The following is a 16,745-nucleotide window of genomic DNA, read 5'->3' as shown; positions in this document are numbered from 1 at the left end:
TCCAGTTCATATAAAAGATAAAAGCCGTCTCCCTGAAAGGATGTTTAAAAAAAACATCTCAGATAATAGACGAGCTCGATCCGGCTCCTTTTGGAACAGACGGTGAGGATTGACAGATTTATAGATCACTGGAAATCTGCTTCGATTAGCTGATAAGCAACTTCTGCTTTAACATAAGTGGATTGTGCTTAAAGCTGCATTTCCTGTTGATTATATTATCAGTGAAAATCATGACTCTCTTCATACATCTACTGTATAATCATTTCCCTCTGCTGTCTATAGGTGGTGAATTTTGTTTGCCCGGTACGTTGCTCTCACCCTCAAACCCTGACACTGGTAAACCCCTCAAACCAGCGCTGCACCATCCGACCTGCCATCGAAGGGAAGCAGTGGAGAGGGGCGCCCTCTGTGACCCTGGAAGCTCTGCAGAGTAAAGCGTATGAGATCACCTACAGACCGCTGACCATGACTGCTGAAGGAAAGAAACACCTGGTACAGGAACACTGACATACAGACAGAACCCGTTATAGACACTAATTCAATCTCAGACATGAACTTCTTACACTTCTCTTTTCTAATGTCCTCAGGGGTCCGTCTTCTTCTCCTTCCCTGATGGGACAGGCCTGATGTACCCGCTGCAGGGAACCGCTGACCCTCCCAAGCCAGAGGACACTGTTTCCTATGAGCTTCCTGCCAAGACTCAACACACACAGTCGCTCACTGTGCACAACTGGCTCTCGGAGAAACAGAGGTACAAACGCACACGCGGAGTTGACACCGGAATGATCTTACCCCCTTTTAATCTAACAAAATAAACTGAAAACTGAATCCTCTAGGCGGTAGAAGGGCTGAAGTCTCACCTGTTTCTTTTTTTTCCAAGGTTCAATGTGCAGATAAAGATACTGAAGCCTGAAAAACCAGATGCCACCATGTCTCTGGAGGGTCCAAAGTTCATCAATGTTCCTGCTCTGACGAAGGCCGACTACAAGATGACTTTCTCCTCATACAGAGAGGGGCAGTACAACTACAAGGTTTGATCATGCCCCCCCCTCATTTGAGATCAGATCTGATAAAAGTTCTGAGTTTTATCTTTACATAAACTCTTTTTCCTCAGGTGACATTTCTTAACGAGGGGACAGGCGAGTACATGTTCCACCTCGTAAACTTCAAGGCCACTTGTTCAGAAGTCTTATCCACCATCAAGCTGGTGAGCATTGTACGCCGGACGGCCTCAGCCACTGTGCAGGTGGAGAACCCCCTGACCACATCCACCTGCCTCACCACCGAGTGTAAATGCGCCGACATCAGTGCCCCACCTAAGCAGACTGTGCCTGGACAGTCCAAGGTGAGTACAGAGTACAGGGGGACCTCTTTGATTCTTTTAAATAATACTTTCCAAAATCATAATAGGTTCAATTCTTGTATGTGTGTTCTTTTCCTCAGGGTTCCCTGACGTTTGAGTACCAGCCTCTGCTTGTGGGAGAATCCCAGACCCGGCTCACTCTGATCAGCCCCGATCTGGGTCATTTCCACTACGACCTGCTGCTCAGAGCTCTGCCTGCACCGCCGGAGAAACCCGTCCACTTCAACACGTCACTGGGCAGCAGCCACTCTGTGCTTGTGAAGTTCATCTCCCGCTTCGGAACAGAATACACTTGCAAGGACTTTAAGGTGCACATTCTTTTTGTAGAGACTACATGTGGTTCGCTCAAGCTTCTCTTTCGATGATGGCGATCGGTGTAGATACTGACACTCTGGTAATGTCTGTTAATCTCAAGAAAATGAGAGAAAGAGGAAATGATAAAGTTACAGGTCAACAACTACTATTAGACAGAGAGCTACACAATGAAAGATCAGGGGGAATCAGACCAGACACTGTGTATAAACTGATTTAGAGAGACGACAAGCACCAAGTTGGATTGATTAAAAGAAATAGTTCAAACAAACTAAAAATATGATTAAATAAGACGTCTTCATTTATCGAGTCAGAACTCTGTTTCCTGTTTCTTCATCCTTCACTATGATGTTGCACAGTGACTGTATATACTAACTATACTGGAGTGATCAACCATTACGTTCACAACACAACACATGCTGCTCTACTTTTCACTCGGGGGGGGGGGGGGGGGGGTGGGGGAATGTTATTTGCTGATATTCACCATGAAGCTGGTAACTCGTGTCTAGCTGCCACTAGTGGAGTCTGGGACCTGATCTGAACCTGCTGACGTCTGATTTATCGTTGAGCTGTAAAGATCAGTGAGAACTGTACTGAGATGTGCTGTGGAACTCACATGCTGACATTTACTTTATTTTACTTGTATGGGCTCTTGGATGTAATGAAAACCCGCCGGTGACGTCAGAGTCTCGAGGACTGAAGTTCTCATTCAAAAACAGCCCTGGAGTAAGAACGATTTATTTGCTGTCAAACGATTCTCTCCTCCTTATCTCTCTCCTCCAGACGGACTGCCCGGACTTCACCGTGGTCAAAGTCCTCGGCACCTCACCGGGCTTCCAGGCCGGCAGCGAGGCCAGAGTGGAGGTTTGTTTTGAGCCTCACCAGCTGGGGGAAGTGAAGGGACAGCTCACCCTGTCCTCACCCATCGGTGGTGAATACATCTTTCCCTTACATGGGATCTGCACCCATCCCAAAGCCCAGGGCCCGTTTAGCATCAAGGCCGGTGGCAAGCTCAGGATCCCATTCAAGAACGTCTTCGCGCAGAGCATCGCTTTATCTTATCAGGTAAACAACTTTATTCTCTTCAATATACAAATCTAGGAAAGTTCTGATTCCCCTCTCTTTCCAAACTGCACAACTTTGTTCTTAAAACATGTGAAGAGTGGAACACAAGTTAAAGTTTGCGATGTCTCAGGAGGAACTTTAGTTTAGTTTCCTTTAAATGTGATTATTCTTTCATCTGACCTTCATCTTACAGGTGGACAACCCCAGCTTCAGTGTGAAAGGAACCGACACCATTTCCTCCAAAGAGACAACAACCATCGTGGTGTCATTTGAGGCAGGATGCCCCCCGGGGCCCTGGTCAGGCAAGCTGACCATCTCCAGCCAGCGCAGTCAGGACACGCCTTGCTCATGGGTCTATTACCTGAGGGGCTACCTTCAAGACACAGCTTAGAGAGTGATTCACATGCACTCAAACACACACATGCCAAAGGACTTTATTGTGTTGTTACGGTTCAAGTTTTTATTTATTTTTATTTTATGAATGCCAAATATACTGAATAAAACATTCTGCAGAGAAACCCCCTCTCCTCTCCTGTCAATGCACCATCATGTCCACATGGGGGCAATCATGTCAAGTGCTCATACCGAGTCAATGGCGCCCCAGCAAAGAGGCAGGAAGCTCAAAATACATGTGTTTTTTTAGTCTTATGGACATTTTGATAACGTGAGTGTTAAAGTGTCATTAATCAAGTTTGCACAAGTAGTTAATTTGTCCAAAGCTCCCTGTGTGCTGTAAGACACACGGCACATTGCAGGCGAGTCGAGCTACTGAGCTGAAAGGGCAGAGCTGGGGGAGATGCTCATTACCAAAGGTTAGATCTGTCACACACACAGACACACACACACACACACATACACACACTCACACACACACGCCCACATGCACGGCTCTAATGATGAGCTGGAGTGACACTTTGAGACACACTCCTCTTTTCTCCATGTGAAAATCCTCTGATCCTCCCAGTGGCCCTCTGTGGGTCACACACAAACCTACTATTTAAAGAATGATCCACTGTCTGTGTTAAACAACAGACCGATCAGAGTGGATATACTCAGGTTGTTCTCGGGCAATGAGCACATGCAGGTGGTGACTCTGTTCCAAACAGTCCTCAGTGGTTTCTGTAGATTTACTCCAGCACGATGGATCCTCCTCAAGATGAGGAAAACTAAGTGACAACAAATCCTTGATGGGTTACACTCTGCAGGAGCTGCACCAAATGAAAACATGTCAGGATAAACTCTCCAAACCTTAAAAAAACAGTCCCCACAAGCATTTACCAACTACTTTTCATTATATGGGTCATGTAGTGGGTGTGTCGGGTTGGTGGGCTTTAAATATCCAATGTGAGAGTTGTTAAAGCTGAAGATTCTGAAGTTTAAACAGTGAAATGTTTCTGTTGGTGGTGAATTCCTCTCATTCTCTTGTGTTTTACGGGGAGATGAATGAATGGACCTCTCCTCCTCTCTCTGTGAACATAACGGGGCTGCAGGGTGTAGGGTGGGTGGGTGTGTTCAGGGGTTGAGGGCTGTGATGTAAGAGGGGAGGTGGTGGGTGGGGGCTCCTCTCTCTCCCCCATAGAGCGCAGCATGAGCGCTCCGCGGCAAAAGGATGTGTGAGCAGGCAGCGCGCTACTGTCGGGACGGAGTCCACAAACTGCTGAACAAAGAACAAGCCAAACTTCGAGCCCAGGAAACCCGCGAGCAGCCGAACCCCGTAGCCGGTCAGGACAGCGAGCCCGCGACGGCAGCGCAGCCCGGAAACAGCGGCGCCCAGCCCGGTGGAATCGACGGGCTCGTCCGCTGGATCGTCACCAAAATGAGCGACAACAAGAACATCTCCAGCCGGGAGTACGCCTCCAGCAAGGAGGAGGCAGCCGTGGCGCAGGAGCAGTTCTTCGCCCCGGAGCCGCGGAGAGGCATCTCGGTGATTTTGGATGTGAGTACGGGGAGGTGGTGGTCAGCCTCACGGGGCTGGGGTGTGAGTGAGGGTGCGCGGGATGGAGGCGTCCAGAGAGACCGGTGCAGTGCGCATTTACGCACAGACTCCATCCTGCAGTTTGGGGTTAAAACTTGTGGCTCCAGCGGTTTAGAGCAGGAAACAGCTCCGAGACTCAAATAAGACACGCTGCTGTCCGGGAATCGAACCTGTGATCTCTTTTTATCTGTCTGGTTGCCAAATATCGATGCATATTTTTCCAACTTATTCACCAACTCTCTTTACATCCTCTCTTAACGTGTTTCCCTTTTTATGACTTGGACAAAATCCAGCCAACGATCCGCACATCTGGACTTTTACACATGATTTCCGTCCAAATCCACTCTGACGTGCACAAAAGCACTTTGCTGCCCAGAGGCTGCACCGACACTGAAAGCAGCTGTTATCGATCCCAGAGTTACAGCCTGAGATGAATCTGATGCCAACACATTATTCTGTAGGAGGACACACATCCAGCCGTATTCTTTCATCACTGCTCCACTAAAGCTTTATCACATCAGACATCATTGTTCTTTAAAGCTTTTATTGTGGAGGAAACAAAAGAGAAAAGTAGCTCAGTGTGTTCAGACCCGGAGCTTGAGTGTAAAACGAATTATGATGATAAGATCTCCTGGGTCACATGTTTTAGAAACTCTTTATTTCCTATGTGGAAATAAGTTTAACTTCAGCTCTGCTAAAATCTCATTTAAGTCCAGTGTGAAACATTTTTGCTGGAACAGGGGCTGCCTCAAACATTCTGGGGCCCATTTATCAAGTTCATTTGGACCCCCCCCCCCCCCCCCCCCATAAGAAAACATAGAAGAGAACAAAAATATAATAATTTCAATAGGTTTTCACAGTAATAACATCATATTGCTAAGTTTTCTGTCGGGTTTATTTTTCAGGATCAGAATAGTAATTCTTAATATTTCATGTCGCTAACAGGATATTCGTCCTTGTACGAAAGCCACATTCAGCCCGATGGAGAGAAATAGGTTACCCCAAAACAGTCATAAAAACTCGGTGTTCTTTCTTTTGACGTTATCTGCGACCCTGCTGTGATTGGTCGATAGGCAGTGCGTGCCCCGCCCTCTGACATCTGCACAGTAAACTCATTCCGGCGTTTTCCTTTCATCTCACTCTCTGCATCGACTGACTATGAAATGTTAACTATTATTGACCCGGCTATTATTATTGTGAAGAAGTCCACTCTGAAGGGTGTGTGTGTGTGTTAATGTGTGTGTGTGTTAATGTGTGTGTGTGTATGTTCTTGTACAGCTTCTTTGTGAGGACCGGTTTTAAGTCAACCTACAGAGTGAGGACCTTTTCGGCCGGTCCCTTTAATGGACTGTTTGGGGGTTAACGCTTGGTGTTAGGGTTAGAATTAGGTTAAGGGTTAGGGTCAGGGATTTAGTTTGGGTGGAGGGCTAAGGAAAGCATTATACCTATGTGTGTCCTCACTAAGATATAGCTGCAGAAAGGTGTGTGTGTGTGTGTGTGTGTATTCTCCTCATTAAACCCTCTGCATGCTTGTTTCTCCTCCTTTGCTTTTTCTTGTCTTCTCCATCATCTTTTTTTTATTCTTTAAACTGCTGCAATCCTTCCTCTCCTCCTCTTCCTCCTCTCCTTCATCTACTTGTCATCTTCCTCTCCTCCGTCCTCAGTCAGGCCCGAGACAGCATCCATTCTTAATAAGGCTCAGAGATGGAAGCCACGTTCTCTCTCCCTCCCTCGGTCTCTCTGTTTTGTTCCGTCTTTTTTGTGTATCTGTTTCCCCCGTGTCGTTTTCTTCTCACTCTACACACACGCACACACACACACACAGACTCACACGTGCCTCAGAATTGGCTCTTCTCTGCAGAGTCGGGTGCGCCCGAGGGTGCAGCCGGAAAGCAGAAAAATTCAGAAGAGCTTGTCGTTTGGGACGCAGCTCGTCTCAGCAGTTAATGATTTTCACTTTGGCTCGCTCAGATGGATGCAGCCGCGGCCTAAATGCACCACTTATTTATAGTTTATCAACCCACACACAGTTCTAGAGTAAATGATCTCTGGACCAGTTTATGATTTTAATTTTTTCTCTTGTTCAGTTGTTTAATCTCGCTTCCTGATGATTTGGAACTGGAGAGACATTGTGATCGTTGTCAACTATAAATCTGCAAAGTATTCTCTCAATTTATCAGATTAATTATTCAGAAAATTGTAAAAAGAGATGTTGATTTTTTTTAATCATCTGTGACAAACCAAATAATTAAATCTTCATATTTCAGGATCTGGAAACAGAAGATATTTGTTTTTTTTTTGTAGCAATTAATATGTTATCAAAGTAAATGCAGATTCATTCCCTGTTGACCAATTAAATGATTAATCATTTCAGTTCTACTTTAAATATTCAGTGTGAGAGTTGGACAAGTTGAAACGTCTGAAGTTTAAATGGCACCTTAACTGTTGATAAGGATTTTCTTTGACAGTTGTATAAATCTTTTGTTGTGACAAGCAGAGAGAAGAAGAAAGGAACTTCTCAGGACTCCTCCCGGCAGCACACTCTGCTTCTCTTCAGTCCGTCTGTCAAACGCGCTGCTAATGAGATGAATTAATCGATACACACATTCTAACACAGTGTCCAGTAACTGGGAGCGTCTCACTGTCTCAGCCTGTCCGTCCATTTCATCATCTACATCCTCCCGTCTTCCTCTGCGTCTCTCTGCTGTTTGCTGCCTCTCGTCCTCAGCAGATCATTTCACACGAGACAAAGCAGCAGCCCTGCCAGTCTCCATATCACTCACACTCTGAATGAACTCGTAGTATGTGTGTGTTCGTTTGTCACACAGCTTACCATGTGTGTGTTTTCTCAGTGTGTGCACGTACAAGGTCAAAGTCGTATACATTTATACAACATCCTTTGAAGGATCAGATTAAATAATTGAACATGTGTACGTAGCTTCTCCAAAGGAGTGATGAAACTGCTTGATGTCAGATGGTAGTGATGATGATGCTCTGAGTTGTGTCTGCTGTTACATCACAAAAAATGGAAATTTACTGCCATGTCCGTCGATGTGTCTTCAAAATGTTACTCATGAACCTGGGGGGGGGGGGGGGGGGGGAGTTGTCTAATAATAGACTATTCTCAAGCTGACTTTGATCAGAAAAGTGTTCCTGTCATCTCAATGAAGTCAGAAAATTATTTCGCGCAATAAACATCCGCCTCCTTTAGGACTAAAGTCACAACCTAAAGTTTATACGGATTGAAGAATCATTTCTGATTATATGTTTGGATAGTGACGTCCCACTTCTATTTCCTAATGACATCATTTTAAAATGACTAATGCTTAAAAAAAAAAATTGGTTCTATATTAGCCAAACTCATCAGAAACAAGAACACGTGAACAAACATCAGTGTGATGAGAACTAGTGTGTGTACTTCCATGTACCATCTGCTAACACGGAAAGGTTCACGACTTATACAGCAGCCAGAGGTCAAGAGGTCATGATGATGCTTCGGCTTCACTTCTAAGGGAGCTGTCATGTCGTCCATCTTTATTTTCAGTCTATGTGGCAAACCATAAAACTGAGTCACTAAAAAACAACACAAACCCCGAAGACCACTTTTTTGGACTTTCTCAATCGTTTCACTTACGTTCTTTATACCTCGCACAACTTTCATAACTTTTCTTGTCCTCACAATAACTGAACTGTGTCGTTTTGTGTTCACAGATATTCAGAAGAGCCGACAAAGACGGTGAGTGAATTCCTCGTCATCATATCTTCCCTCTGCAGATCTGTAGAGAAACAAATGTATGAAAATGCCTTAACATCTCAGTGAAACTCTTAATGTTTCAGTTTAAAATGATCCATCGCTGAAAAAATGTGAGAAGGGATTTTAGAAGATGTATTGATGCCTGATCCACCCGACATAAAAATATCAGTTAAGCAATAAAAAATACATTTAAGCATTTGAGGTTAATGTATTTCTACACAAGGGTAAAACCACTGAGACGACTACTCTCCTTTTTAATGGGCTTTGGTTCCAGAAATGATTTGCTCAGTGCATCCGAACAGACTCTCTCTTATTATCTGACCTCGCTGGAAGTGTTTTCAGACAGAAGATGGTCTTTCTACTCAGACGTGTGAGATGTCTTGTGTGAAGGAAGCCAGCGAGTGATGATCTGCCTGTCTGAGCCGCCGCTGCTGCACTGAGCTGTATTTTTAGCGAATGTTCAAGTGTTTTCAAAGGGGAAAGTTGACGTTACCATGTAGCTGTGCCAGTGAGCAGTTTGTTTATACCCTCTGGCATCACATATATGCTCCTCTCTCTCCCTCTTTATCTCCTCCACGTGTCTCCTCTCCTGCTGCTCTATCCATCTCTCCTCGCTCTCTCCACACCTCCCTCCCCGTCTCTTTTATCCCATCACTGTGTCGTTGACAAAAAAGCGTTTGACTAATGAGGAAACAGCCCAAAAAGCTTTGCTTTCAGAGCAGCCAGATGGCCATTTGTGCTTCCTGTGTGTGTTTGTGTGCGTGCATAGACATATTTCTATCCTCTCCAAACTTATTACTTCTTTGCTTTTTCTCCAGTTCCCAGAATGTTTCTGTGTAAAGAGGAAATTCACTAAACTCACACTGCCATGGTTCTATATTTAATCAGTGCTTATATGTTTCAGCTTTGTTCCATAACTCATTAGCACAAAAACTGTGTGTGTGTGTGTGTGTGTGTGTGTGTGTGTGTGTGTGTACCAGTGTCTGTTGTGAGCCAGCCTGTTTGGAACTGTTTGTTTGACCTGTGGTGAAGCTGGTTGCAGATTCTATCTGAAGCTGTAGAAGTGACCTGCTGCTGGACAAAAGATCTGGTTTATTCAAAGTTCAGTGAAGCTCAGGAAGCAGAACCTGAACTGGAGAATCAGTTCTCATGATCCACATCGTCACTTATGTCGATGAGCACCAGTCACAGAGCGCTGGTTTGATCATATTTGGATAATATCTGTGAATATCTGATAATATCAAACATATCTTATCGACACTGTTCTTCCCTGAGCCCTTTACAATACGAGTTGGAAGCCGATAAGATGGACGGAGAAGTGAGAGGCTCAGAAGCTGCTGTTTCTAACATCTGATGGACGCGAAGAACAAAAAGAATACAAGTAGAAAATTATGAAAAAGAGGATTCATACACGTCGGTGTCCTCATGCTCTGGACCCAGATGTGCAAGTGTGTGTGTGTGTGTGTGTGTGTGTGTGTGTGTGTGTGTGTGTGTGTGTGTGTGTGTGTGTGTGTGTGTGTGTGTGTGTGTCCTACAAACCAGCGAACATAAACCATTTTTTCACAGATGATTTAATCTCCGACACCATCCACTGTGATTTGTGGCGTTCTCCTCTCGCCTGGGGTTATTCTGAGGCACTGTGGCATCAGCCGTCAACATTTGAAATGCTTGGCTCTGCCTAATTAGCCGCAGCTCAGACACACAACAGTCAGTTTAAAAACTAAATTCACATTATTGTTTCCTTCCTGTTAATCGCATTCCTTCACAAACCAGCTGCAGGATCGTGGGCAACTTTACAATCACGGTCTCTCTCTGGGTGTTTCCAAAACTCACCGACTGTTAGAAACAGTGTTTGAAGAGGAGGATGGGTGAGGGGCTGAGAGAGAAGAGGAGGAAGCCATGGTTTGTTATGCAGGAACGTACAGGAGTTATTTGATGTATGGAACGGAGGCTGGGAAGAAGGAACCAGTGAGCAAACGCTGAAGAAGAGCTATTTTTATCCCCCTCCTCTCTCCTGGGAGACGACCGGGGAACAGTTTTAATGAGTGAGAGAGGGAAGGGAGACGCTAACGGAGAGAGAGAGAGAGAGGAGAATTGTTAAAAAGAAGAGAGAGCGAGGGAGAGATTGAATGAAGAAAAGGAAGGGGAGTGGTGGGGGGGGTGGCAGTGTCTGAAAGGATGAGGAGCGAGGGAATTACACAGAGAATTGTTTAACTGACAGCGGGGCAGTAATTGAGTTTTAATTGGAAGAGTTCTGTCTCTACGTCCACGGCAAAGATTTCAGAGCCGGACGTCCGACCCCCGTGATGCTGTGTGTGTTTGTGTGTGTGTGTGTGTGTGTGTGTGTGTGTGTGTGTGTGTGTGTGTGTGTGTGCATTGGTACATGTACATTATTCATCCACCTCTCCTGCAAATACAAGCTGCACGCATCAGTGAGCATTGTTTTTGTGTTAGTGTGTAATATAATCACAAGTGTACCAGTGTGTCGTAGCGTCTATGTGCGTGTGTCTGTGTGTGTGTGTGTGTGTGGTGTGTGTGTTTTTTGACTCAGAGCCATTGTTTTGCAGCTGCTGGAGTGTTTCCCATTATTCTCTGAAACAGTTGCATCATTTGACTCTGTGCACTCAGCAGCAGCTCCAATGTGCGTCAGTGCAATGAGCTGCTGCAGTTTTGAAACTTAATCTTTTTGTGTGTGAAATGGAAACGTTGTGAAAAAGAATCCTTTTTCTTTTAATCGCACATTCAATTAAACTGGTAGCTGTGACTCAAACTGTGTTCAACGATTTCCTGTTCAATTAGAGCAGTCGTCACATTCTGAGTCAGGCTAGTTATCGGAGCCCCCCCCCCCCCCCCCCCCGCCCCCCTCCCTCCCCTGGCTGTGTTGAGGTCTTTGGGTTGTCCATCTTTCTCACTTTCCTGAATTGTGAGCCAGGGTTGTGTGTTTATTGTGCACTTCTTCCAGATCATGATGAGTTATGTGTAGTAAAGTGTTCAAAGAGTCTTTATCCACCTGATATATGTAGAGACACAGATTCTGCTTCCTCACTGACAGGCTGGAGACTCTAACACAGATGGAGACACATGGAGAAACTTTTTTTCTTTCTCGTTCCTGTCAGTTAGCGGGTAGTTTTTTTCTTCTTTCTTCTGCCCTGCGACTCATCAGCCATCTGCTGATTATCGTCACAGTGTTCGGGGCGCAGGCGGGAAGCAGACGGAGTTTCAAGGAGGCTTGTTGATCCGCGCTGTCACGTCGAGACAGAATCACAACATTAACGCTGGAAGCAAACAGGAGGGCGGGCATTCCTCTTCAGTGTGGCCAAACAGAAACGATCGCTGACACATTCACTGAGATGAAGTCCTCATGTAATTTGCTTTTAATTGTTTTTCTGTGTCTTCTGTCTTTCGGCCGTAGTGTCACGACTCATCCAGAAACGTAAACGTTCAGAAATGAGAATCAGATTTTTGAAAACACATTACTTGTACACATAGAGGGCTGAACATAAAGAAACACTCAAATAAATCATGTGCTTCATTTCCCAGACCCAGTCCACCAGGTTCCATGTTTCCCTCCAGTCGTTTGTACAGATGCAGATGAAAACGTGACCTCGTCTGTGGAACGAATAAGAAACTCATTAAAATCCTCAACCTCACATTTAACAAAGTGACATTTCTATAGAATCATTTCCATCTGTAGATCCACAGGCAGCCCAGTGAGTCCGTTTCAACTCTGTTGAAGTTTGATTCGTAGAGAACAAGTTGCCAACAGGCCCCTGAACACTTCACTGTCATCACTCGTCTTCAGCAGCACACATGTGACAGAGTGTGTGCTAAAAGTGGATCAAGCTTCAAACTGTAAATCCTCAGGGTTGAGTTTCCAGCTCCTCCTGCAGGTTCCCGTCTCTTTTTGTCCTGGTTCTCCTTTTCAGACTGTTCCAATATTTGCTCAGGGATAAAGATTTTCAACGTCAGGCAACAGTGGGAGAGACCGGAGGGAAACGAATGATTAGTGATGATCAAACAGAGAATCAAAGAAGAGCAGAGAAGTTTAAAACAAACAAGAGGCCGTGAAGAAACGAAGACGTCGCTGTCAACAGAATCAGTGAGACGGGAAGACGGGACATCAATCAGTGGAGGAAGACAAACTGATGGAGGAGGCGAGTCGGTGCAGACACTCAGCAGGACGGCACTGAGCTTCAGCTTTCACCTCATGGCTTATTCATCAGCTGAATCATGATGGATTCAATCTGTGTTAACTGTCTGCTTCCCAGACCTGAGGCCAGTAGAAGCTGTTCGGCTCGGAGCCTCTGAACAGGACAAGAGAAGTTAGATGTTTTGAGATATGAAGGAATCAACGGGGCAGTAATTGAGTGAAGGAAAACACTTTGTGAACCGTTTCCCTGAGGGCAGCGGAGTCTGAGCTGATATCGTTCAATGAGTTTGATCAGCAGCAGATTTGAAACTGAGACTGAAAATCCCAATTTGAAAACTTTGAAACAAAAACCACAGACGACCGTGAGCAGCTTGCCTTATTGCCTTATATAAATATTAGAAAAATCTGCCTTATATCTGCGGTCTGCGATGAGACTGACTTGTGTGTCCATCAAGTCTTCATGGTGGAACCTTAGTGGTGAGGAGGATTAGTGTGTAAACAGTGAAACCCTGTTAGAAGCTGCAGCTCGTCAGAACGGTGTCATGTGTATCTAATTACCTGCAGTCTGTAATCACTGACACGGCTGCTAACAAGCCCCACAGCGCCCCCCGCTGAGCGAGACAGACGCCAGAAGAGAGAGAGAGAGGGACGTGAGTCTGAGGGACGGGGAGGGAAGTGATTAGAATGAAATGTTTAGAAAGACAACGAGACGCTCATTTCATCCAAAACCCACTGGAGGAGGTTTTTATCCCCTGAGATATTAGTTTTGGTTTTCTCCCTGTAGTGTTTCACGGCATTTATAATGTCGGCTGTGTTTCAAAGGCTGACGTCTGCAGCAAAGAGAGTCGGTCGCCCTCGAGCCTGAATCGCCTTGTTTGCATTCCTTACATAACAACACACATCGACCCACCAGCTCGTTGAGTTCATGATGGAGTTGGAGCCGAATGACGTTGAGAAGCAATTCATTCTAATTACTCTTCTTCTTCTTCTCCGTGTTTAAATAATTCAAGAAGAACTGTCTGCAGGATGTGATGCTGCCAAGGGGACCAATCACAGCTCCTTCTCTCACCAATCTACTCCTGCTTTACACAAATCAAAATGGACTTAATGCAGTTGAATAGTTAATATAAAATGTTAATATTTTCATTCACACAGAAGGAAACTGTTATTGTCTTCACACTATTCTCTGCTATAGATTTGCAGTATAAGTCATTAATACTGTTTTTTTATTTCTTGTGTCACTCGTGAATTATTTCTTCCCAGTAACTGCTGGTTTGATCACCGACGAGGATTTCAATCACGATAGTGTTGAAGTGTAGAAATGTGACGAGTTGTCAGTTTTGTGGAGGAACTTTCCAAGAGAAGATTGTTAATAACGTGTCCCACTGAACTCGGGCGTAATTTAAAATGAACATATCTGTAGGGACGTTTCAGACGCGTTCCTGCTGAGAGTTAGATGAGAAGATTAATACCAATGTCTGAGCACTAAATATAGAGAGAAAGCAGGCAGGTGGTTTTCTGAGATTAGAATAAAGAGCGAGTCGCCCCTCGTAAAGACACAGTTTGTCATTTTAGTATTTGATTTTTGTTTGAAATAGATAAGGGAGCTTTAGAAAGGCTGGTTTGTTGGACAGGGATGTGTCTCCTGCTTTATGCTAAACTCAGATTTATATCTTTTCATTTCTTCAAACATGAGACTTGTAATTGAGTTATCTGAATTAAAATCATCTAGTTTGTTTACAAAAATGTCAAACTCTTGACTCTTAATTCATTTCTGAACTGAACTGTCCCTCAGTAGAGCTCGTTCCTCTGCCATGGCCCAACAGTCTCTTTAAATTCAATGAAGCTGCACCACATTGCAGACAGCATACAGATGTGGGCCACTTCTGTCAAGGATGCAGAACTTGATGCCTCCTTGTGCCTGGACACGGTGGATGTGAACTTAGAGTTGCCCACTTGTAAAATGGCAAATGTGGACAAAATGTCCCAAAACAAATGTGGGCCTTCTTCGTCGAACATGTGGAGCTCTAGATAAGGTTCTGGATTTTAAAGTAAAGTGGCCTAAATCTGGGAGTAAACTATTTAGCTATATGTGGAACACACATATTTAAAAAATTAAAATCCATGAATTATTCCCCGAAATAAGTGAAAATGTTCAAAAAGCCCACACTCACAGAGTTTAATAAAATCCTCGATTTCATTTCAGGGTTATTTCTTGGTCTATATCTCGTCCTTCCACCAAGGTTCATAGTCATCATAGGAAATTATAGAGGGACACTCTGAGATCACATGTATCCGACAAGACTGGAAAATTCACATTTAGTGTCCACAAAATATCACGGGAATGGGTTCAGTAGTTTTGGAGAAATCCTGCTGCCAAACAAACAAAGACACGGCAGTGAAATCACAATCTCCTGGCGGAGGTAATAACTTGACCTGACACGGAGTGGAACACGGCTCCTGCAGCACGAGGTGTGAATTAGTTAGTGCTGTGGTTCAGGAGCGACGCGAAGGGGAGGAAACAGCAGAACTGAAAAGTGAAACGGATGGAATGCAGATTCCTCAGAACTCTGCGGAGGACAGAGGAGGGAGGGAGGAGACCAGAGGGATTGAAGTCTCTCTGTTCACCCGTCTTGGTCGTCTGGATTTGGATCAAAGGCAGAGAGTTAAGACGTCCTTTGAAGATGTTTTCCTCACCTGACACGCTCTGCCCTCCGCTGGGTCGGGATCCCTTCTCCCTCTTTCAGGTTCATACCCCTGGAATATTGGTTCGGGATCAAAACTGCAGCAGCACTGAGCTGAAATGAAAAGCTTCAGATACAGAATCGTCATTTTACTCAGATTTTATCAGGATTTGTTTGAAACAAAGGAGGGTGGTTGAATTTAAGTCCCAGCATTTTGAGGTGGTTAAGATTTAATGTAAGAGGAGATGATAATAGAAGTCTTAGTTTCAAAAGGTTCAGCTTCTTCTTTCTCTTAATGCACCACAGATATTTCATTATACGTTAAGTTGCTGTCAGCGAAGGAGTCCATTTCATTATCTCTTCTTTCAGTTCAAGAATTGGGTCCTCGGGCTTCTTTGTTTTCTCTCCCTTCCTTTCTCCAACTTCCCTCCCTGCCTCCCCCCCCTCAGTGTGAGCTGCATCAAGGCTTTTTAAACTGGGCCTCCATGCTGGTCTGATCCCCATTTGGAGGCACTGCTCAAAGGAGGCTGAGCTGCCCTGGGATGAGTGGCCATTTGGCACCTTCACCCTCCATCCAACCTATTTCTATTCCTTCTCCGACTCATCCCTCGAGTCCTCCTTCAGTCCGTCCCAGCTCTCTCTGTTTGTCTTTCATGGCCATTCCACTCTTCTCCCACGTCGTGGAACTTCCACTTCCCCTGCACGCCTGGCCAATTATATCGACTCTGACTTCGCTCTCAGAGTGTGTGACAAAGAGATTTGACTCGGGGATGGAAGGATAAACAAAACCAACAAGCCTCTAAACTCTAAAGCTTGTCTAAATCGTATTGTTTTTTAACCAAGAGGCAAAATGCATCGGTCCACGGTGAAACACGTCCATTCAAAGGTCTTGTTTTTGCCTCTGACAGGTTCAGATAGTTAAAAACATTAGTGAAAGTACTACAGAGAAAGATCCTCTTTGTTTAACCAGGATGAATCTTTATATTGCTTTGTTCAATGCTTCCACACTCCATTGGAAGTTAAACCTCCCTGGAGACGGGAGTTGCATAAATTTAAATAAAATCAACTTAAGGACACTCAGCACTTTCACATCTACCTTGCTTGGTCCGGACTTTTCATTTTAATCCAAACCAAAATAAAAGGTTCCAAAATTCAGTTGGACCTAAGAGATGGTCTCAGTCCAGATCAAATAGAACCATGGTTCGGTTCATTTCTAGTGTGAAAACTGAAAGTTCTGACTTTCCAACTAGTATCAGGAAGTTGAGACGGCAAAAAACAATAGAAGAAGAAAAAAGACAAGGCTCACATGATTGGTGGCAGTCTTCACCTTTGCCAATAAAATGATTTAGAGTTAAAAAAGTTGGCAAATTCAATTGCAGAATTGAAAATAAGCACAAAACAATCGTTGTCAGTTAAAAGTAGACAACAACGTTCCTATGTTA

General features: G+C 44.6%; 2 protein-coding genes across 2 annotated transcripts in view; both read left to right on the top strand.

Annotated features, from left to right (window-relative positions):
• The window catches only part of hydin (HYDIN axonemal central pair apparatus protein), a 56,957-nt gene extending 53,705 nt beyond the window's left edge, over window positions 1-3,252 (top strand). Inside the window, exons 86-92 of the mRNA XM_062389655.1 lie at window positions 283-492; window positions 588-751; window positions 881-1,031; window positions 1,115-1,345; window positions 1,444-1,671; window positions 2,459-2,740; window positions 2,934-3,252. Coding sequence (XP_062245639.1) covers window positions 283-492; window positions 588-751; window positions 881-1,031; window positions 1,115-1,345; window positions 1,444-1,671; window positions 2,459-2,740; window positions 2,934-3,131 — 1,464 coding nt within the window. The 3' untranslated portion in view covers window positions 3,132-3,252. The remainder of the gene's footprint in view (window positions 1-282; window positions 493-587; window positions 752-880; window positions 1,032-1,114; window positions 1,346-1,443; window positions 1,672-2,458; window positions 2,741-2,933) is intronic.
• Window positions 3,253-4,349: 1,097 nt separating this feature from the next.
• necab2 (N-terminal EF-hand calcium binding protein 2) overlaps window positions 4,350-16,745 on the top strand; it is an 89,228-nt gene continuing 76,832 nt past the window's right edge. Inside the window, exons 1-2 of the mRNA XM_062389037.1 lie at window positions 4,350-4,676; window positions 8,427-8,451. Of these exons, the coding sequence (XP_062245021.1) occupies window positions 4,350-4,676; window positions 8,427-8,451 (352 nt within the window). The remainder of the gene's footprint in view (window positions 4,677-8,426; window positions 8,452-16,745) is intronic.

The sequence above is a fragment of the Platichthys flesus genome, chromosome 6 (genome assembly GCF_949316205.1).
Source record: "Platichthys flesus chromosome 6, fPlaFle2.1, whole genome shotgun sequence".
Lineage (NCBI taxonomy): Eukaryota > Metazoa > Chordata > Actinopteri > Pleuronectiformes > Pleuronectidae > Platichthys > Platichthys flesus.
The sequence above is the reverse complement of the archived record's forward strand: the minus strand, read 5'-3'. Positions and strand labels throughout refer to the sequence as shown.